Source organism: Halictus rubicundus, chromosome 2 (assembly GCF_050948215.1).
Source record: "Halictus rubicundus isolate RS-2024b chromosome 2, iyHalRubi1_principal, whole genome shotgun sequence".
Lineage (NCBI taxonomy): Eukaryota > Metazoa > Arthropoda > Insecta > Hymenoptera > Halictidae > Halictus > Halictus rubicundus.
The window spans coordinates 9,519,248-9,543,143 of NC_135150.1; the positions used below are offsets into that span (position 1 = coordinate 9,519,248).

Below are 23,896 nucleotides of genomic sequence, written 5' to 3' on the forward strand. Positions count from 1 at the left end.
ATTTACAATATCAATGGTGCTAATTCACTATGATTTATAAATGAGGTCCAACCTAGGCTCTGGTTTAAATTCGGCTACTCTCCCCCATTTTGCTTTGTAACAATGACACAATTATATTCACTTAAATTTCGTATAATTTTTATTACACTATGCGCTTCAAAAAAGTTCTAATAGGATATTATACTTATCAAGAACACACATCATCTAATTAGAAGCTGCGGATTGTAACAAAACTTAACACACATGTTGTCATGTTCAGGAGGTGAAAATAGTCCCCAAAGTTGGGAATAGGAATCTCATTTCATAAAATATCTTTATAATTAATGCAGATAAAAAATGTTAAATCCACAATTTATTCGTCTCTTTAAAATAAATTAAATTACATAAGGTATGACGCTCTATACGTGTGCCAAGTTTCGGCAATTTCAAAACGGATGAAGAAGGATCTCCTCAAGCCTTCGGGGTGGTTTAACCCCTCAATCCGTCGCCGAATAGTTCAGTTGGAATAACGAAGGCCGTACGAGGGTTAAAAATCCGTACTCGATGACCCCACACGAAAATCATAATTGTCCTTTCGCGTGTTTCCTGACGTACAAAAAATGAGTATTAAAAAACGCAGATTTTTAAACGTTCTCTACGATAGTCTGGCCTTCGTCGTCTTATGACCGAGGGAGGGACGAAGTGACGTAGATGCATGGGGGCCATAAATTAGCCCTTCGCTATACTCTTGTTGAACACTAGGGGAATGTCCTGCGACCTCGGTGCAGGTAACTTCCACAATTTTTATCTGAAACCAAAAACCAACTAGTTTTTGACCTAAGATTTTTTTAAACTTAATATTGGCAGTCATCGTGTTCAAGAGAGTAGGCATTTTTAGGCGTCGAAGAATCGAATTTTATTTTATCTGATAATAGACCGTATTCAGAGTCAGAATGTATAATTAAAATCATTTTTCGTGTGCTATTAGTGGACGAAAAATACTTACAAAGTTGGGTCCAACAAAAAATCCTTCTACCGTAAAATCACATTTCTCGACACTTGTGCATCTTTTTCTCAGTAACCATGTGACCGATTGAGTTGAAATTTTGTGTGCTTTTACTGCTAAGGGTAACACGCTTTTTAGCCAAAGATTTTTTCGAAATTGAGTCCACAGTCGAATTGGCAGCATCATCTAAGTTGAAGGTAAGAGTGCAAAGGTTCACACATTGGTTGAGTTTAAGTTTTTCTATTCAATATTTCAAGATTCTGTTCGGCTAAAAATACACATCTAGTGTGGTACTAGATGCTTAAAAAATTTGAAGTTGACAGTTACAGTAGATTTTGAGAAAAAAGAACACGAATTTTGCTTATTTTCTATGTACCGAAAGGAATGCTCACTTTTTTCAAGGGATTAACGCGTTAAATGCCACATCACATATGGGTGACACTAATTTTTGACCAAATTCAAAAATTCGATTTTATCGTGATAGGAATATTCGAATATACCAGATTTCATTAATATTTTTAGAATGCAAAAGGGCCGAAGTAGCAGCCACTATGATAGAAATTTGAACATTCTAGTTTCGGGTTACATTTATCAAATCACTTTGACTTTGTTGGAATTTTTGGGGCTGATATTCAGCGCTTTAGATTTATTTAATCGCAGCCTTCCCAGCCAGAAGATGGGCTCGGTTTACATCTCGTACATCCGCCTTATAAAGAACACGTATTTAACAAGATATACATATAAATCATTTCTCAGTCCACACAAATACAGTCCTTAACATTTCCATAATAGACCTAATTTTATTCTATCCTTAATCTACCTTCGAGATACTCGGCACTTGACGTGTTCAGTTCAATAAACCTGTTTGCGCTTCGAGTTTGGTCATTTCTGACACGAAAAAGGAGAGAAAGAGAGAGAGAGAGAGAGAGAGAGAGAGAGAGAGAGAGAGAGAGAGAGAAAGAGAGAGAGAGGAGCGAGAAAAGGAAAGGCAAATTATACGACGCGGATGCATCGTCTTTAGAAATTGCATTTTGTGAGGTTTACGACACGTGCAACAGAAATACGCTATTTTTGGAAAATTTCGTACACGCTGTATTTTCAGGTTTCTTTTTATTAGTATTGGAGTCGAGCTACTAGAAGTTACAGTCCTTTCTCGATATATGTCCCAAATATCTGCCCGATAAAAGTTTCAGAACTATCCCCACTACCGCGGGGATGTGTGTCAAAGAGTAGAATAATATTCTAGACGATAATTGGTTCTGCCAGACCCGTGTTTTGGACATGCATCGTGTAGACATGTATGTTTACACTCCTCGGCGATCGAGGCCTCTAGAGCTTCGCTGTCCTTTTCTATGTTCGGTGTGGATCAAAGAATAGTATCTCCTGGATGATATATGTCTCTGGTCATTGTTGTGGATATATATCGAGAAAACATTGTATTTGTTACGGTAGATTTTCATGAATACAGGCGCTTTTAGGGTTCAGGCTTTCAATTAAAAAACGAATTACGTGTCGCAAATCTCTGGACATGACACAGGATAATCGAAGGTTCGCTAAGCGCGTGACCACTCTTGGGCCCGGTACTTTTTGAGGTCACTTCTTTGGTTCAATTTCGATCCCACCGCAGTCAAAGGGATGATTCCTTTACATTTCTAAGTAACTGCTCACAGGTTAAGACAGAATTCGAATATTGGCTGATAATGGTGCCCCTCGATCACATTCCTCGTACAGGGTGTTTCCGAAATGGTGGAGCAAGCAGCCGGGTGGCGATTCTACATGCAAAAACAAGTCGAATAGAAGGCATACTCGCGCGCATATTCGCTAAATTCTCAAACTAGATTTACTCGAAAATGAAAAGATGTTACTCCTATTTTCGGACTTGTTTCTGCATAGAATCTCTATCCAGCCGCTTGTATCGCGATTTCGGAAACACCCGGTATAATGAAGGGCCACACATCCGAGTTAGTCGAGTCGCAAGTCAAATAGGAGTCGAATATTATTAGGTTGTTGCATATGAAATGTCGGATTCTTTACAGTAACTTTAAATAAAACTTATTGATTAGAGCAAGCGTCATTGTAATTTTCATATTCTCTAAAAAGAAATGAAGAGTTTTTCGATTGTACTACGGTAAAAATTCAATCTTTTACTCGTCCACCTCCTTCATTTATGAGATGGCCGTCTCTACTTTTCAGCTTTTTCTATCATTGACCGACAGCGCGTTCATTTACTATTACATAAGCCTGTATAATCAACCTTTAGATAATAATAGTATTTCTTTCTGAATTCACTTCATAAAATTCAGATATCAGTCGTTTCATATGCAACGACCCAATACACAGTCGGCATACAAATGAAAAACTTTGTTAAGAATCACAAGCAAACCCCTATCTATACATTTATTTATTCGTTCTTCACATCCTTCGATTAAACGTTGACTATTAATTCTGGCTATCTATCCTTTATATATTCACCTTACACAAGTGTTGAGGAGTATACACTCGGCGGCTTACTGTTATTGTTAAGCATTGTTACGACGCAGCAGGAGAGGGTAGACGATGACGATAGAAGCCCCGTTCACAAAGCTAGTCTCTAATGTCTGATTTTCTAAAATATGGCAATTTCAGTTGGAAGTAATATGAAAATGGTTTGATATGGTAGACGGACCTCTGCGGCATCAAATGGAGGAAACTCGTGTGGGGCGAAGTGGCCGGCGGCTTCGGTGGCACTCCCCTCGAGGACCCGGTGCTCTCGAGCTTCTCGCGGTGCCTCGCGGGTGACATTCTCTGCGTGTGGCGGCGGGTCGCCGCGACGCCGGCCACCTCCGGCCCGGCAACCGCCTCTGCGACCGGAGCTGGCATCTTCGACCTGGGCATCGCACCCTCCCCCGCGCCGCCACCCCTCTCCCTCACCGCCGCTAAGGAACTCTGGATTTTCTGGTACGGCGAGGAACCTGATCTCTCCGGTATCGTGTCACCGGAACTGATTGCGTGCGGTGAGTAATCCACCTTGCAACCGATCCGCTACCATTTTACACTATTCACTCTACCTTTCCTATACATACACGGTGTCTCAGGAACCTTTGCAAACTTTGACAACCTACATCCCGCGACAAATCTATAAGACACATACGAAAATTAAGGGAAAATTGTGGTCGAGTAAGAATTTTCTTCTTCCGTCGTTCCTTACGTCATTCTTTACGTCGTACAGTAACACCCTACACAGTTCTGCGCCTTACTTAAAGCTACGGCTCCAAGAATTTCAATGAGAAACGTAAATACGCTCTCGTCGTTGCGACAAAACTAGAAGACGGTCTATTACACAGGCAAATCGAATAGTTTATGATGCATTTTCGGTGTTGAATAGTTATTGAGCTACGCGATTAGGTAGTTAAATAGTGTAATTTATAAATAGTGAAAGATGCCTCGGGGAAAAAATGCTAAATGAGATTGAAATCGGCTTATTGGAAATTGAATAGATAATATTATTTAGTAAATGGTATTGCAAAAATATTACGAAGGAACCCGTAGTGCGATTTACAACTACTTAACAAATTATGCTAATTACGGTAAAAAGAAAACAACCAAAAAGGTTCTCCAAAAGTCTCAATCAAAAGGCTGCGTATAATTCTTCATTAACTGCCAGGCAGATATAGTATTCTCTCCATAACTGACGCAAAGGTCTCTACCGTAACTGTCCAAATTTTATCCAAGGGATCGAGTGTCGGTGAAACTCACACTAATGCAAACGAAACAAAAGATTGTACCTTTTCTAATTTTTTGTCTTCTTTTTGTTATAAAACTTTTACCATCGTATTCGTCTCATTTTTCTAATTAAAATGACGCCAAACACGATATAATTATGATTATGATTACTTGTTGCACTTTTACCGCAATTATTAAGTCCGAAACTTAACAATTTTAGCAAACATCAAAGGGCTCATGCCAGCTGAGCCTTTTAAATTCAAAAATTAAAATTCCTTATTTTTGTTTTTTCGTCAATAAAACTTTTACCATCGTACTCGTCTGGTTTTTTTTTCGATTAAAATGACACCAAACAAGATATGTTACAGTCATATTTGTTTGTGTGCGATTATAGTTTTATTGACGAAAAACCAAAAATAAGGAATTTTAATTTTTGAATTTAAATGGCTCAGCTGGCATGAGTCCTCTGATGTTTGCCGAACCTCAGTCCCTCTTTCTCTTTCAATCGCAATCCTTCTCTACGTTCAGCACGCTACACAGAATGTAGCATCTCTACTATATAAAACTGTCGTACGGCAGATTCAACGATACGACATTTACGGAGAGATTATGTACTGTAGCCGCTGAGCTTGCAGCAAACTGTAGCGTTAGGATAGTTTAAAAGGTAAGAAAGAATTATAACCATCTAAAGGGGTGTAAAATGATAAAGAAACCACTAGTAACAAATCGCTATGAAGAGGCCCGATTAAAGTTTGCATAACAACGAATACGTTGGCGTAAAAAAGGTGATCTTTCCCGGCAAAAAAAGAAACACTTCAATTTGGATGATCCACACTGTCTAACTTAGTTATTACTTTCATGGCCTGCGAAAGAAAGGAATCACTCTGCAGAAGCGACAATTGGGTAGTCGTTACATAATGATTTGGGTAGCAACGGGATATCATGAAAGACTAATATTAACTTTTGTTAAAAATTGTGACCTTTATTTTTTATTCGCAATCAATATCAACTTGAAAGAAATTATTTACACGATTAACTAGTAAACTAATCCTTGTAACATCTCAAAAAACCCAAACCGTTTTGTTCAATTTTAAAAAAGTTATTCATTTTTAAAGAGTGCTTTCGAAGTATATAAAAGGGAAGCAATTTTGTATATCCAAAAGGGAAACAATTTAATACCGTCGGAGATTTGATAACGTGCGTGGAAGAAAAATGGAAATGTATAAAGCAGTAAACAATAACAAGTAATACAAATCACTCCCGAAAAAAATGCAGCAGGTTGTACAAAATAAAGATGGCAGTACACATTATTAATATCAAGTAAAATAAAATTTCTGATTTGATTCTTTTTAGAAAGTGTTACATGTCTTATAGTTGTCGTATAGTTGTACGCTGCCATAGCGTAGATTCACGTATTATTGAAGTTCTTTGAACCATAGCTTTAAGAAAGGCGTAGAATAGTATGAAGTGTTACTATACGTTGTAAACAATAACATCAGTAGTAAAGGAAGAAAAAATTCTTACTAAAATACAGTTTTAGTTCATTTCCTTTTATTCTTATAGTTTTGGCGCGGGGTGTATTTGACGGATCGATATAACCGTTTGGACTTATTCAACGCGAAATCGGACCCTTTTCAGAATACCGTTTTCGGCTTTTATTCAAATTTGGATATGTTGCAGTCGTTAGTGACATATGGATGTATCTCAATGGATTTTTCAAGGTGCAATTGCAGAGCAGCTACCTGCCCTCCGGTTTCGATGATTCTTTGATATGTCATAAATTTCAACATTTTGAACAAGTCTTTCCTTTGTATATTAATGGCGGTCTCGCTCAGTTTCCGAGATATTCAGGAAGAGCTGTCGATATGTACTGCTATAGTGAATTTTGTCTGTACTTATGCATCTGTGGCAGTGCACGCGTTAGCATTGGTGGTCGGGCGCCGGACTTATCCTCTGCTTAGACACGGGGATCGAGTGAGATTAAAGGTTCCGTGCACAACTACATATGCGCGACTGCAAGAAGTGTTTGTTATAATTAGACTGCGGATGTTATGTATTTATGTCAAAAATGGATTGGTTAAATACAAAAGTATGGCAAAAGGCCGAATGTAACAATGTTGCTACATAATTTTCGACTTACTAAAATTACTGAAAGAGGAAATGCATTTTCATTTCACTTCTGTTCCTTACAAAGAACTTGGAGAATTTTTATTTTTTACAGTCTTACAATTAACATTTCTTGCAGTCTCGCATATATGCAGTTGTGCTCGGGACCTTTAATCTCGCAATATGCTTGTTCCTGAACTGGCCACCAATACTAACATACGGTGTCACATACGAATAAGTGAGTAAGATAGTTTTTCGCAAATATCTCGGAAGCTAACAAGGGAATATATTCAGCTGATACAAACCGATTTTTATGAAACTTATGTGAAATATAGTTCTTCGAAAAATATTTTACACGTGTTTCTTTTTTATCGGCAACCATCCACTTTAAAAGGGTGAAAACAGCCCTCAAAACCACATTTTTTGAGATATCTCGGAAACCAGAGGTCAAAAAATTTTGTTTTTTAATGGGAAATGTAGTCACGCAAGAAAATTTTGACAAAAGTTTTTTGTTTAGACAATATATTAACCCTTAACACTCGAGTAGTGACACTAGAAATTGTTGTGGCAATTATTTCAACGAAATTACAAAGAATATTACAAAATATTTGTTACATTACAAAATTTGTATTTAATAGATTACTAAACATTTAAATATTATATGTGGAAATCGGATCAGTTTCGTATGAATAAAATGAAAATATTCTAAGACGGAAGAAAAATTTAGTTTCAGAATTAAAGTAGCGCCGAGTGCAAAGGGTTAAAAATTTGATTTTTTTGCAGTTTCTCTTATCTATTGTTAGTTCATTTTAATGTAAACTCGGGTGTGTGATCTTTGATCCAAAGTAGCGGATACATGTTTTAGGATTTTTTTCTTTTTGCCATTTAACCATCATTATGCATAATGAAAGATAGTTTTGTACCTGGCGTGCAGAGGAAGAAATTCTGGCTTGTTTTATAGAAGTATAAGAATTTGACATAGGCGTGTACAGTATTTTGAACAATACCACTGGGTTATATGTCGTTTATTGTTTTATTAGTAGCTAAAGGAGGTGGTGCAGGTAGCAGCGTGACGCGTTGCTATTCATCGCGGCGTGGCGGTGTAAGGGTACCGACTGTAATAGGCAATTCGTCTGCGAATTTCACCGGTCGTTGGGCCTGTTGACCCTTAAGCTGTGGATCTATAAGATAATTGAAACTCTTTGTTCCAAATCATCTTTGTCTTCGGGAACATTAAGGGAAGTCGGTTCGTCCGTTAGGTCGTCGAACATTAATTCTTCTTACCTTTCCAAATCCATGTACCCTGCTTGTCTATACCTATCAATTAGGTCTATAATATTGTGTGCCAGTTCAATTTCCTACCCATTTGGGAGTGTTTTCTTGTTATTGTTGCTGTGGATTCATCGGATTGACTTTCATATTTGTAAAAACTAATCTAAAACTAAACAATCAGGAAAAGTAAAAATAATGTGATTATCGTATGTTTACCTTGATTATCGTCAGAAATTATTTGGTATGTGGCACTGTCTTACGAAAGCAATAGCCTTAAGTTCTTAATATGCACGTTGCTTTGATAAAGAAGTCTCACACAACTCAAACCGTAACGCAGAAGGATTAATAGTACACGTAGCAAAGCCATATTTATACATTCTTAAGACTACTTTACATTTCCCCCTCTTTTACCCTCGTAACCAATAGAAATCCTTGAAAATATTCGTTTCTGTTTCAAATGCTGTAAATGATCGAAGTAAAACTATAGTATCCGGCATTTTCCATCACCCTTTTTCAGAGCTACCATGTACAACGAGGAAATATGCAATGTCGATTATCTTAAGGATCCATAGTTTAAAAAGGCTCCAGGTTTATTTTGACCGAAGGCCCAACGACTGCTACCTGCGCCATCTTCTTTAGCTACTGATAAAACAATAAACGACATATAACCCAGTGTTCAGAATACTGTACACGCTATGTTAAATGCTTATACTTCTACAAAACGAGCCAGAATTTCTTCCTCTGCACGCCAGGTACAAAACTATTTTTCATTATGCATAATTATTGTTAAATGGCAAAAAGGAGAAATACTAAAACATGTATCCGCTACTTTGGATCAAAGATCACACACCCGAGTTTACACTAAAATGAACTAACAATAAATAAGAGAAACAGCAAAAAAATCAAATTTTCTTGCGTGACTACATTTCCCATTAGAAAACAACAATTTAAAAAAGTTTAATTTTTTTGAGCTCTGTTTAGCGAGATATCTCAAAAATGTGGTTTTGACCCCCAACTTTGAGGGCTGTTTTCACCCCTTCGTAGTGGATGGTTGCCGATAAAAAAACACGTGTCAAATATTTTTCAAAGAACTATATCTAGTTTCATCAAAATCGGCTTATATCAACTGAATATGCTCCCTTATAAGCCAGCTTACATTCAGCTCGATTTTTACAAAATATCCAAAAATCATCGAAATCGGAGGGTAGGTAGCTGTTCTGCAGTTGTAACATAACATTTTTATATTATTTAACAATGTTCCACCAATCTGATCATCTTGGAACTTTTACACATAATAGTTACATGACAGAACATTATTCCTGATTCTTTTAAAGGTGGACACTCGAAGGGTTGTTTGCAAATCTATCCCCAAAAATAAATAATTTTCTTCAACCCTTGATAACTAATTTAAAATTCAGAAAAAATATTCCAAATAAAGCTAGTTTGTACCTTTATTTTCACTTTCCTTTCATCTAAATATCTTAAGGAATAACTGAGAATATAAAAGGTAAAGTTTAGGCTTAGGATTTGAAATTTTACAGAATAGTGTTTCAAGTAAAGAACATTTGGCTGACAAAAAATGACATGGGATTAATTACCCCTGATTATCCTGCTAGGTAGACCTTTTGGAAGGTATTCTCACCTTCTAGAAATAAGGATAAACTGTAAGAAAATATGTGCCGAATATTTTTAGATTGTTTCTATGTGTGCCAAGTTTCATTATAATCGGTAATCTCTAGTCAAATGAGGACCCTTGTTTGTAACAATACCCATGTCACGAACATTCAGATTCGACCCCATAAACAACGAACCCGCCATGCGTGCGTAACGTTTAACTCCAACACCCCAAATGCACCCTGCCACGCGAATTTCACTTCCACTCAAGTGATAAGCAATCGCCCTAGCTTTTCAAGTGACTGCCTACAATTGGCAACTCCATTTCTCATTTGCCCAATACGTGTAGTTGTCCCAATATTTTTTTAGTTATGTATTAAAGATCGGCAGAAGTAAGATAAAGAATTCACAGTTTCCAAGGATACGTAAGATTATTTTAGGGTGGCTCTTATTTTCGATTTTTGAATTTTTTCACAGAAGAATAATTCCAATTAATCGAGAAAATTGAAGCTGCTTCAAATATCCGGGAAACTTGCCCTAAACTCTTGCACATTAAAATAATTACATTCTCACCAAATTAGGGTGTTTTGATCGTTTCCTAAATTATTGATTATGTCAAACAATATACCAAATAAAACTTGTAGATGTGCACACAACACATTTTATGTTGTATTACTCTTTTCTGTATGATGAACAGTTTTCGAAAATAAATAATTCTTGCAATTTCGAAAATTAACCCCTTGCCCTACAATATTGAGTCAGACTTCTGATGAAGATTCTGAATAGAGTCTAATAAATATGTGTGTTATTAATCACCTTTAAACCGAAATAAAATTTCATTTTGTTGATAGTCGATATATAGGAGAAAACATAGGTCTACAATAAATATAAACTTTCTCTTTTTTTTCTATGAAATTCTGAACGATAAAGAATTTCTAATCACTATAACCACAAAATAAATAGTAATGCAAGGGGTTTATCTTTATCATTTTTCATCAATGAAGGCTGAAAAAATGTCTACTTTCTATTATGAATCTAGAGAACTATTTTTTTTTTTTTTAAATACAATGTGAAATTGAATAAAAATAAGCTTCTGAAGTTCGAAACAAAAAATACACATCTTTTGGTCTCTACTGCTTAAAAGAATAATAAGAACGCATTTCAAATGTTCATTAAGAATGAATATGAGCCACTCTATTGAACATCCGAGCAAGCTGCTTTAACTCACCTGTTGATATATTCTAAAATATAATTAAAGGGGCTGGAGCAATAAGCAAGCAGCTGCATTTTCAAGTAATTTAAGGAAATAAAAAAGCCATTACGAATCTGACACTGTATCAAACGTACCATACATTTACGGACAACTAAGAAATATTTATAAATTGTTACACTGACAAGGGACGTCACCCAAGTGTAACACGCTGATTTTAATGAAATTTATACAGGATATAGTTTGTTGAAAAATATTTGACACAAATTTTTTTATTATCTGCAATCATCATATCGATAATTTCCCAAAAAAGATGAATTTTTTAAATATTGTTTACATAAAAATTTTTTCTGAAATCTTTTTATATGACTATATTCCTAGATGAAAAACACACAAATTTTTTAAAAATCATTGTCGTAGACCCTCTAGTCTCGAGAATACCATGTTATTATTTGGAATTAACTATTTTTTATACCAAGTGGAGGATTAAATTTGATTGTAATGAAATGGGGTATAACTGAAGGTATAACTGGGCTATAAGTTGAATACAGTAATTTATACACACTCGTACAAAGTCAAGTCGTGTGTGAGAGATGGCACGTGTCGTGCACTAATACTCTCTGGACAATGTGCAATTACACTTTGCATGACAAATGCATTGAAGCATATCTTTTCTTTGTTTCCTTTTTCTTCTTTTCTGAGCGATACGAAGAAGCAAATTACTCTTTCTGAAAGAAAATCTTTGCGCGTTGTTTCTGATGCTTTGACAACCGCAAGTACATACGTGACTTTATAGAGCGCACCAGTTAACGGCCGATCTCACGCAGACGTAACATCGATTGCGAACAATTCTAAGCCCGGCTGAAGATAGTACTATAAAGTCTTGATCTAAGCCGAACGGAATTACACGATCTTAGTCAGTTCGCCTATCCCCATGATGTAAGAATTATATCTGCGTAGAATATTGAATGTTTATTAATCCTCGAATATAAATACGAGAACTTATTAAATTTAGTGTTGCGCTGTCCCCTTGGCCGGCATATTAACGTTACTTATTCATATTATTAACAATTATTATTATTGTTCCTTATACATTTTTATTTCACCCCTCTTCATAAAAAAACCTAACTATATTCATTAAACTATAAATGAGTTATAAAATTTACATCACCGACAGATTAAAACCTTTTCTTTGGTGACTATTGCACGCGGGAAATAGTAAATCTGTGTACCCACTTTTACTATACAGTTTTCGGCAAGAAGTATTGTTGAATAATAACAGTTGGAGTATATCGTATTTTACAATTGAAATGACAATATACTTACATAATTTCTAAGCAGCAAGTGGTTTTACTACGGTAGATATTGAACAAAACAAATTTTGTACTTCGAGTTGTAGATGGAAAATAATACACGAACAACAGGGTTGTCAATGCATTTGGAAGATAAAAGTGGAAGATAAAACGAGAGAAATATGTTTGAAATTTTTAGTTACTCTAGCTATTTCGTAGGCTGATGAATTTTATCTTTTATACCTGTATGTATGTGTTTGCTCATATGATTCCATATGTGAAATTATGTCAGAACGATTAGGACAAATGTTGACCCACTTCTGGTTTATTAAAAGGCGTTTATCAAAAACCGAATATTAGGGTATTAGGATATAATTACGACGAAATGGGGTTCGATCACATATTTCAAGGTTGCAAATCAAGTTTAAGCTTTGAACTGTGCCAAACATTTCGAACTATCCATGCATCGTTTATATCAAGCACCACTAAACGGCCATTTTTAACTTGACAATTGAAGATATTAGTTTGGTTTATTTTTTAATATATCCCATTACATCAAGACAATATGTCATAAGCCTACTTTCCGGGTAATTTGAGTAAACTGACAAATAGAAATTAAAAGTCAAGTATTGTTTCAAATATTTCACTCATGACCAACTAACGTTCGTGTTAATAAACTTTTCGATAAGTTTATAGTTTTTAACTTGCGTGCAATGTATACGAACGGTTAGTAATAAATAAATTTATATATCCTTCAGCAAGAAAAAATTACAATTAAATAAGTAACACAATTAAATAAGTACAATTAAATAAGAATCGCTTTGAGCAGTGCATGAGGATTCAATTGAAGTATTTCGTCTAATTTCTGAAGAGGTGGAAATTTTTGATAAATATTGAATTTTTTATAAATATCTATATCTTTTAAAATAGTGGAAGCGATACAACTCCAAAAGGAGATAGAAAATTGATAGTTTATTTAAAACAATGAAACGAGTAAAGAAACTGGGTGGACAAAAATAAGTTTAATTCTACATTTTTGTAATTACAATTTTGATATTCAAACATTTTGTTAGTTTTATTACTTTGTACGGCCTCCGTTGCTGTCTCTTACAGCTTATAGCCCCTGTTTAGTATACTTGCAATTACCCCTTGCCGTACATTATGTTTAAATTTACTTCAATGCTCAAATATTGATTAAAGAAAGGCATAACATTTTTATTTAGTGAATTCTGTTTGAAGTGTTCCGAAGTGTTTTACAAAATAATAGTAGTCAAAACTGGCCTTCAGCCGATTTTGACCGGAAATGGCTCGTTCGATAGCTTACCAAGACAGAACCCTATACCTAATCTGTAAGGGTAGTTACGGGGAGCAACGGAAAGCCCAGTTTTTGCCCCATTTTCCCCATTTAATCACATCTGAAAATTCTGAAAAAAATCTGACACATTTTGCACATTGAACAACATATTCGAGAATTTTTTCCGATTTTTTAGTTGCGAACTCTGGTTGTAAAAAGTGAAAAACCTTAAAAAAAAAATACAGATTTCATATTGAAGCTTAAGAGCGATCACCCTGGAAATCAATTTAATAATGAGGTATTGTCATCAACACTGTCTCCAATTTTGTCATATCTTTAGTTAGGATACGTCATAGTTAAAAAATAAAATAAAAACCAATTTTATCGACATTTGTTTACGAGAAACTAAGTTGTATTCGATTTTTCTCTCTTCTTTCCGTATATTATGCAATGTTAAATATTTCAATATTCAGGAAAACCTTCTGCAAACTTGCGAATAAGAAAAAGAGTGAAAATTGAGAAAAGTCAAGTATAACTTCGTCGAGGAAATTGGTTTTTATATTGTTTAACAACGACGCAGCTTAGCTGAAAATATGACAAAATTGGAGATAGTGTTGATGGCGATAGCTTATTATTAAATTAATTTTCAGGGTGGTCGCTTTCAAGCTTCAATATGAAATCTGTAGATATGACAATATGAGTGCAAGTTTATTGCTGTACGATTATCTTTTCGAAATTGCGACAGGTTAAATTTCGAAATTCTCGAGAATCACAAATTTTATGTTCGAATACTTTTTGGATCCACCGTAAATCCACCGATCGTACCATAATTTCCAATAAATGTTTCGCCAATTCTCTAAATTCGAGCATGTTTCATTTATAAACAACTCCCGGAAGTTCTCGTCGAGAGGCTCTGGAGAAGCGTGTCGCGATCGCGACTAAACAGCGTTAAAACTGCGGTGCCGCGGAACAGAAGCTCGGCCTGTAACTAGACGTTAGATCGGCTGAAAAAAAAGGTCGCGGCGAAAATTCCGCGTGCTTCCGTTTCGTAGAAAGAAGGTGCGCGAAGCGGTGACGCCAGCGAGACCGTGTTTCTCTCTTCGCGGGGTCGCTGAACCGTGTACTTGGACTCTGCAACTCGGTGCATTGCAACGCGAGGATCCTCTATTGTGAATCGCGAGGAGTGCACCGATCGCGGAGCCGAATGGTAAACCGTTAACCAGCTTGTCGAACACTGGTGCAGAGCAGGCAGGGTGGGGGACGAAAGGGACGGAAAACTGGGGATTGAGATTTCCCGAAAGACAAAAGAAGGAATTTTTTTTTCGCTGGCCGTCGCGCGTCGCGGCGGTTGTGTCGCACGCAAATCGCGTTACTTTCACGAGAACGAGCATCGCCTCGATTCGCCCGTGGAAGTAGATCGCGGGAAACTAACAGAAAATCTATGCTGCTCTTCCGCGGGAAGAGAATCCCATTGGAACGAAAGTATAATCGAAATATCGAATGAAATTGGCACGCAAGAATCCTCGCGCGCATCCCCGAAACTTGTTCCCCCGAATGAATAATTAATTAATTAATCGTAATCGATTGTAATTGCAGAAAGTGAACAGGGTTCTTGGGAAAGCGGATTATCGTATGAGTGCCGGTCACTACTTTTCAAGGCTCTGCATAACTTGATCGAACGGTGCTTGCTGTCGCGTGATTTTATTCGCTTAGGAAAGTGGTTCGTACAACCTTACGATGGCTTCGAGAAACACCGTTGCAGTAGGTAAGATCTTGCATTGTTTTCTCTTTTCTTTCTCTCTATTCTTCTCCTATTTATGCATTCTTTCACCGTTGTTCTTTGCGCTTCGTTCTAAGCGAGTTACCTTTTTATTTGCAGTTGTCACCTGTCGTTCTCGTTTGCATTCTTCGTCCATGGAGAGAGCACTGTATGCGCTAGTGTGGATGTTAGGCAGCATCCTGCTGTACGACATCTCACCAGAGCTTGCTTGCAACGTACCCAAACTTCCCAATCTGGGGTTAAAGGTAGCCATTCGAAACATTCACTTAACACTTCACTGTGCAAGCCCGTAAGCGTCGACTCGATGAGACATGATGGAACTAGTCACACACCATGTATACGTTTCGGTTCACTTATGACAACAAGTCGTGATGCATGAGAACGATGTAATAGAACAGAACCGTTCGCATTGAGTTTCATAAATTTCTAAAAGTTCTCGTACCTCATACAGCAACTTCGAATTCTTCATTACTCGTTTTCCAATTTGACAACAGTTCCTATGCAGAGTGATGGTTGAAACGATTTATGCTTCTGTCTCAGCTTTCAAAATATTTGACCTGTTAACCGGATGGCATCTTATGTCGACACTGTGGTTATGAAAATGATTTCAGACGACTTAATGTGTTATGAAAACTATGTATTTTAATTGATCTTATTAAGGATATTATATGCTCCCACTGTCTCAAGTTACAGCATATATTTCTGAAAAACATGCCTCGGGGAAAATATGATTTTTTTATCAGCTTATATTTGGGTAGACTTATTGTATAGCATATCTTATCATTTCTTTGCAATAAAATTAAAACATCGTCTAGTGAGAAGTTAATGTGGCTAATATTGTTCAAGAAGATATTGCTTCTTGCGATACAAGTTTCAGCAAGTTGAAACACATAAATAAAGAAATACTTAAATGCAAACGGCGATTAGCTGTATGATTAAAGTGTAGCGTGTAACTTTCAATGCAGCCTGTAATAGTTGAAAACATTAGCACTGGAACCACCAGATGGATCAAAATGACACATTTCTGAATTTTTCTTCAACAATTAAGTAGAAACCTCGAAAAAAAGTCTACGTTGCACGTACTTATATACAACGTAGACCCTTATTCGAAGTTTCTACTCAATTATTGAAGTTATGAACTTGTTCTCGTGAGAAATCTTTTAATAGGTATGTTCCGTCAAGTACATATGATAAAAAAAAGCAATACAATATCAATCATGTTCAGTGCTCGATAGCTCTAGTTTTATAAGTAGTCTTATTAAGAAAGTTGATTTATAAAATTCATAGGGAAGGTTATGTATTACGTACCATAATTTGAGACAAAAATAAAATCCAAATGTATACGATAATATGGGGCAAAGGGAGTATAATTTAAGGCCAGAATCTTCAGATAACTCGATAAGAAAAGCTATTGTCAGAGATAAATTTGAATACAAATGCTGCATACATTTGTATATCTCTGGATAACAGGTTAAGGGGTTACATACACCTAGGAACTGAAAGGACAGTGTTATTTTTTAAAATTCTTTTTATTATTTTTTTATCATTTGAAAGTACATTTTAATAGCAATTTCTGAAAGTTACATCAAATCTCCATATTTACAAAGTTTTAAAGAGAATGCTCCGACAGTAGTATATTTCTATAAACTTGTATTTGAAAAATCGATATTTTTTTCCAGCGTATGTAACCCCTGTATATCCTAGTTCTAGAAAAGCGTACAGAGAAGCACATGACACGGGTCTGTTCCAATCTGTTTCATCAGTAAATTTTCTGTTACTAAATTTAATGCAATTGCAGCACTCATTTACCAAGTATCTGTCCGCATGCAGTGATTCTAGCTCCGTATGGGCTAGCAGGGACATTAACCGGTCCAGTGGGACGAACAGATAGTCAGCTTCTCGAAGAATGGAAACATTTCTATCCAATCAATTGCAACAACATCGAAGCAGGACTTCCACCTTTGGTGGAAGTACTTGTTGGTGGTGTACGCATGCGATATCCTTCCTGTTATGTCTTGGTCACTGATATGGACGACACTCCACCCGAAACTCCGCTTTCTCCGCCGAGCAGTCCTGCTAGCTGCGAGCATCCGCTCCTGGGTCAGCAGGAATTACGAGCAGCTACGGAACTGCCGGAACGCGTATGGGCAGAATGTACTTCGAGTTCACCGATCTCTGCTTCCAAAACAGAATCTTCCATCGAACAAGGAACCTGGAGCTTCATTGATCCAACACAAAAGTCTTCCTGTACCTGTTCAAAGTGAGTAGCCTTTTGCAACAACGACATTCTCTACAAACTTTTACTGCATTGTACTTCCACCAAAGTGCTACGAAGAATCTATAATTCTGAATATTTCACGCATGAATTCCTGTTCGAGGTGGACATTGCAAAATTGTCTGATTCTCGTACACCTCTAATTCCTGTGTAATTCTCAACTATAACTCTATACATGGAAAGAGAATTCTAAACCGCACCTGAAAATAAGAAAACAATGCAGTAACAGTACCCAGAATGGAACTGTCAGATTGATCCAATTTATTCTAGTACTATGCAAAGAATGTACTCATTATTATTATTATTATTATTATTATTATTTGTCAAAGTTGTATTTCCTTTGCACATTTATTCATTGTAGCAGTAAATTATTTCTTTCAACTGCATTCTATGTTTATCTGATAACGTTTAAGATAGTATTATTCACCATTATTATTGGTTCTGTCTGCATGTTATGGCACAGTTATACGAAACGTAGGTCTCAATTATTTCAGTATATAAGTAGTAATTTAATTAAATGGCTGTCGCAACATGTGCATGTAAACTTAGTTTTTCCATTTTTTTTTCCTTTTTTTGTTTTTTGAGGATGGCTCAAATGCGATTGTTTCTTTCAAATTAGTTCTTTGTTTTGTGCAATGGAACTATCCTATTTTAAACATTTCCATTACGTAAAGAATGTCATATTTATTGTGGAAAGTACATGGTAAGTCCATGATGAAATTACATTAATGGCGTGAAAATGATTAGCCATTACGATCAATGCATTCACTTGAAATTATCACAACAAAAAAGAACTTTGGTATTCCCATCAAGAGGAACAAGAAAATATAATGATAGTTTACGAACATAAATAAAGTTTCAAGATTAGATAAGCTATTAGCGATTACAGATTACAAGAATATATAGGAGAAAACAAGATGTTAAATACATCGGTTGCAGGTATACGACCCCCGGGGGTTGGAAGAGCTTGGCCTCCTCTCAGGTTCAGAGGGAGAGAGTAGATAAAGGTGGACGGAGGGTCGTACCATTTCATCGACGCTCTACCACCCAGTGGGATGCTTGTCCCTCTGTCCCTGCTAATGCCCCCAGGTGGGTAATCTCTGCCCCGATATCAACTGGAGAACCATTTCTCTCATATCTTAATAAATCACCACAATAATGCCAACTTCATGTGATCGTTATGATGCCATAACGTCATCCTTTAATTCACATTGCTTTTTAAAGCTGCGCTACTTATCTGACATTCCAGTAACTAAATTAGATGCACGTATATCGCATTAATCAAATATCATTGCGTAGTTTTTTTTTCATATTTTTTTTCTTGGAGAGGGGAAGGATGGTGCGGATTAGGTCTGAGATTATTGACAAATTATACACATATGAGGAAAAGATGACTCTACGTCCATTTTTTTTTTTGTTGCCATTAGAGAAATGCAGTCAATATGAGTATTTTATATATAGTCGGCGACAAAATTAAGTGGACGTTCTTTGAAAATTAATTACTTTTCTAAAATTGGACCAAGCGACTTGAGTTTTTTTTTAACGCGTTAGAAGAATTAGTTTACTAAATAACGAGAAACGCAAATTTCAAAAAAGTTATTAGTTTTTAAAGGGTGTTCACTTAATTTTGTCCCCGACTGTATACGTACACTTTTAAAGGTGGTATCCATTGTGTATGTGTGCTTATTAATGTACTATAGTAAGTATGTTTACATGTATCTGGTAAACAGTTATTCATGCACTGATAGATCATAAGTATGAATGAAAAAAAATTTCATAATTATATTTGTATTCTAAACTGTTAACAAAGTCGCGATTGTAATAACATGTCTTATAAACATTAGTAGTCAATACATTTTCTCCTTTCACATCTCAATGTTCTATGCTTCTAAAGGTATACTTTGCATGAATCATTGGTATTATAGAATCAGCATGTACTCTGTAAATGTAGTGTTTATGTATATTATGGTTTTTATCCTCATCTTCTTTCTATTTAGCATTTTTCAGCTTATCAGTGTTAGTTTTGTTCATTAAATTAAGATCATTGTACTAGTGGAAAGAGGTAGAGACATTTCTAGATTAAGATAGATGATAGAAATGTACAGAAAGATGTTTAACGTTAAGATGCCTCCACCTGTATTTCCTAGTACAATGAAAATTGCAATGCTTTAATTACGGAATCGAATCAATAATTTTATGTTTGTCTTGAACAGGTCTATACTGAATAGAACAGAGGCACCGAGTACACCACCAGGTGGACCTCCCTCTTATTCGAGGGGACCACCAACTGGAGGGGATTGTCTACCAGTTCCATCTGTTGGCTCGCCAGGTTCCCCAGCACCTTCACCTCTTCCAACTCCACATTCCGAGCCAGCATCCGTTCCACCAGCTGAGCCTACAATGCCCACTCTGAGTCCTCAGCCACCACCCAGTCATACAAACACTGCCCCACCGTTAACCCCATCTCAAGGTCCGAAGTCAACCTCCTCTGCATGCAATAATCAAGTGCATAGTCCAGCTCCTGGGCCAACTTTAAAACGACCAGTCTTAGTCTCCAGAGAATGTGAGGATATGTATTTAGAAAATGAACAGTCATTACCTTGGCTCTATGATTACTCGATGCAAGAAGCATGGCTGAATCATCCTGTGAAACGTTTTAAGGAATCTAATAGTAGTCCAGTCAATGTGCGGAGCAATACTTTGTATCCACCAATGAATTCCCAGGTTTCTCAGTCACAGATTCCAAAATTAGAAATAAAGCAGGAACCAAATGTGAATGTTGTAAGTTGTCATTTATTATTATCTTCTCGTGACATATATTATCGATTGATCCTTTGCACATAAATCATATGTGATTGTTAACAGGGGGATTGCGTCGGAAGAAGAACAGATCCTTACGAATTTGATGCCACAGGTGAAGAAAACAGCACAGGTGTCGATGGACTTAGGCGACAAAGAGATGATCCTACCAAACCAGGATCTTTATTTACCAGCGAGGGTCTTCAAGCATCCTACAAAGATTTAGATCAAATCTTTGATAACTCTGATCCTGATACTTCTAGCGATGAAACTGTACGTATTGCCTTCAACCGTTTTAGTGCCAGAGATCATTTGAAAACCCATGTCGAATGGTTCCCAGCAGCGCTGTTCTGTGTCTCTGTCGACAAGTGCCAAGCAGTGCGATCGCGCCGTTTTCTGAATGATTTTCGCAGTTTTCGCACTACTAATTGAACATCGCGAGCAAACACCGTGGCATTCACTATTCGACATGAAATCTGAACAGTGCGATTACGTTGCGTGGCATTGAAACGGTTAAGCTTTAATGATTATTTTCTGTCGATAGGATAAATCACATAGTGTTTCTTTTTTCGAATCAGAATTTGAACCAGCTTCAAGTACAAACCCCGCCGGAGTCAAACAGATCCGGTGGACTACATGACGAAACCAGGGCGGATGCCAATAACAGACATAATAATCGTGGAGTAGGCGTTTTACGACCAGAAGAACTTTCGAAAATGTTTCCGACACCACCATCCCTAGAGCATAATCCGGTCGCTTCACCTTGTCAGTTGAACGACCCTTTAATGGACCAGACAGAACTTTCTGTACCTCAACGACCACTCAGGCATCTTCCTGATATCTATCCAAACATGGGATCCCCTCAAGAAGAACCAATCGACGATTGGTCCTACGTGTTCAAGCCTACACAAATTTGTAAGATGGTTGGTTCTTCCAAGTATGCTCCTCTCACGAATTTGCCCAGCCAATCTTTACCACCTGTTACACTGCCATCGCACTGCGTATACAGACCTTCCTGGCAGTGCAATCCAGCACCGAACAATACAGAGAAACCGCTCCCACCCACTAGACCTGGATCGGTTCAACAGCAACCCTGCCCACCTAGCCCAGCGCCATTGGGAGCACCCTATCGCTCGGCGACTATTTCTGGTAGACCACCACCACCACCATACGATCAGCCGAGTCCAGCAACATCCACAACTTCTTCATATCTTAACAAAAACCTGAATAGTATTGAAGCAGACACTCCGGGACCTACGCGCGCTCCAGAATCGAACTCTCTTATAGTGAACATTTTATTAGGCGATACTGCGCTAAACATCTTTCGCGATCACAATTTCGACAGTTGCAGTCTCTGCGTGTGTAATGCAGGTCCAAAAGTGGTCGGCAATATCAAAGGTGCCGATGCAGGAGTTTACCTGACGCACTCGTGGTCAGGTGGGGCTCTGTTCCAAGATGACGATCAGATCAGATGTAGCTGCGGGTTTAGCGCGGTAGTGAACCGACGATTAGCCCATCGAGCGGGTTTGTTTTATGAGGACGAAATGGAGATCACCGGTATAGCAGAAGATCCGGCGGAAAAGAAAAAAGTGTCTTTGGTTGCTGTGGCATGCGGAGGAGGCAAACCATCGGAAGGCTTGGACGTGATACCACCGAACGTGTTGGAGTTGCTGAGGGAACAGTGTTTGATCGTGCAGAGCTCCGCGAGTAGTCTGTACAGAGCGTCTAGGATTTACGCGACAATGAAGAACTCGATGCTCGCGCCCACAGTGAATATGTTGGAGTTTAACGATGGAAACGAAGTGTCGCTGGCGGCTCTCGATCAGGGTAAAATCGACGGTACGCACAACGAAAGGACTAATCGCGTGAACGGTGTGCATCGGTGGGTATTCCTCCGAGCGAGGGGTCCTCAGTGTAGCGGTGATATTGTTAGGATGATGAGAGCGCTACAGCCGCTCCTGCAAGATGCGGTACAACGGAAATGTACCACTCGAATGTGGGAAGCACCGTACACCGTCGCTGGTCCTCTCACCTGGAGGCAGTTTCATCGTTTGGCTGGTCGTGGAACCGACGATCGCTGTGAACCTCAGCCAATACCTGCGTTGGTTGTCGGTTACGATCGAGATTGGCTATCTTTGTCACCTTATGCACTGAGTTACTGGGAGAAACTGCTTCTGGAACCGTACGCTGGATCTAGGGATGTCGCTTACGTAGTGGTAGCGCCGGATAACGATTGCGTCGTCAGTAAAGTGAAATCATTTTTCCGCGAATTATCGACCACGTACGAAGTAAGCATCTTATCCTATCGCAATGTTTGTTGTTTTATTTCAGTATCTAACGCGACGTATTTTTTTTCAGATCTGTCGGCTGGGAAGGCATACGCCCATTTCGAAGGCACTTCGCGATGGTATTCTTCGAGTTGGTAAATCATCCGTGCAAAAACAAACCAAACAGCAGATAGACGACTGGTTTAAATTATTAGGCGAGAATCAATTGGGAGAGCTGTTGCGGCTATATGCTCAAGTCTGCAACCACCGATTAGCCCCATATTTAACGCAGGTTATACAAGACCGAAGTCTGTTAGATCCTGGAGATTCGCAAGCGACCAACAAGCAACAGCAGCAAACAACTATCCCTGTTACTGACACAATGCCAGCCACGCCTGACGTAATGACAAATAAACCTGAATCCGTTGGTAGGTTTTAATGCTACATGTATTCTTGAAGGTGAATATACGGGTTGTTCTGCGAAAGGTGAAAGAATAGTTGGGGAACGATTCCCTATGACAATATAAAGTGAAAATCGAGAAAAGAAAAATATGGTGGTTGGTTTCGACTCCGTTTAGTAGTTGTAAATAACTACAATCAGTGCGTTAACACGTGACTACCATGGTGGTCACTGCTGACCGGTACTGAACTTTCCAACGATGCACAGTGTTTTTGGATGCTATAGAATATAGTATAGAACATAGCTATAGAAGATTTCGGGACAAAATTAATAACTCCTAAACTAATTCATTTTCGATCTAAGACCCCCAATACTTTTTTAAAGAGCATATGAAGATCTATCAATTGATTTAAAAAAATACAATTTTATTCAAAAAGTTTAAATATTCTTAATTTTTTATTAAATAAAGTTTCTTATGAATTCCTTTTATTGCAATTTGTTGTCGCGTAATTACTGAGAAATTTTTGTTTGAACAATTTTTTGTCAGTTTATCAGATATGTGTGAAAAGTCGAGACGATCATATAGGAGAATAGACAAAAATGGCTTCTCTCCAAAGTAAAATTTTTGTAAAAAAATGTTTATTACTCTTTTACAATTAAGCAATTTATATAATTCTTACATGTACTTGTATGGAAAGTAAATATCAGAAAGATTTTTTGTATCTTGTAAACAGTTATATAAAATAATAATTTTTAGTTTTATCAGTCAAACGCGGATTTTGTTGCTTCTGACGATTGGTTGTAAAAATTGACAAATTCTTCGCTTGATGTATCCATTATTAAATATTGTTACGCGTGGTAGCAGCGCCGGGAAAGAGAGCGTTGTAATGACAATTTTAG

At 37.3% G+C, this 23,896-nt stretch overlaps 1 protein-coding gene across 4 annotated transcripts in view; it reads left to right on the forward strand.

The window, feature by feature from the left end:
* The window catches only part of Skd (mediator complex subunit skuld), a 57,124-nt gene that overhangs the window by 23,363 nt on the left and 9,865 nt on the right, over positions 1-23,896 (forward strand). For 3 of the 4 annotated variants that reach the window (XM_076805055.1, XM_076805056.1, XM_076805057.1), the window contains exons 2-10: positions 3,645-3,978; positions 15,072-15,240; positions 15,355-15,500; positions 17,086-17,515; positions 18,470-18,619; positions 19,744-20,311; positions 20,396-20,602; positions 20,908-22,617; positions 22,688-23,024. In XM_076805055.1, coding sequence (XP_076661170.1) covers positions 3,645-3,978; positions 15,072-15,240; positions 15,355-15,500; positions 17,086-17,515; positions 18,470-18,619; positions 19,744-20,311; positions 20,396-20,602; positions 20,908-22,617; positions 22,688-23,024 — 4,051 coding nt within the window. The remainder of the gene's footprint in view (positions 1-3,644; positions 3,979-15,071; positions 15,241-15,354; positions 15,501-17,085; positions 17,516-18,469; positions 18,620-19,743; positions 20,312-20,395; positions 20,603-20,907; positions 22,618-22,687; positions 23,025-23,896) is intronic. The other variant, XM_076805065.1, reaches the window with a different exon arrangement.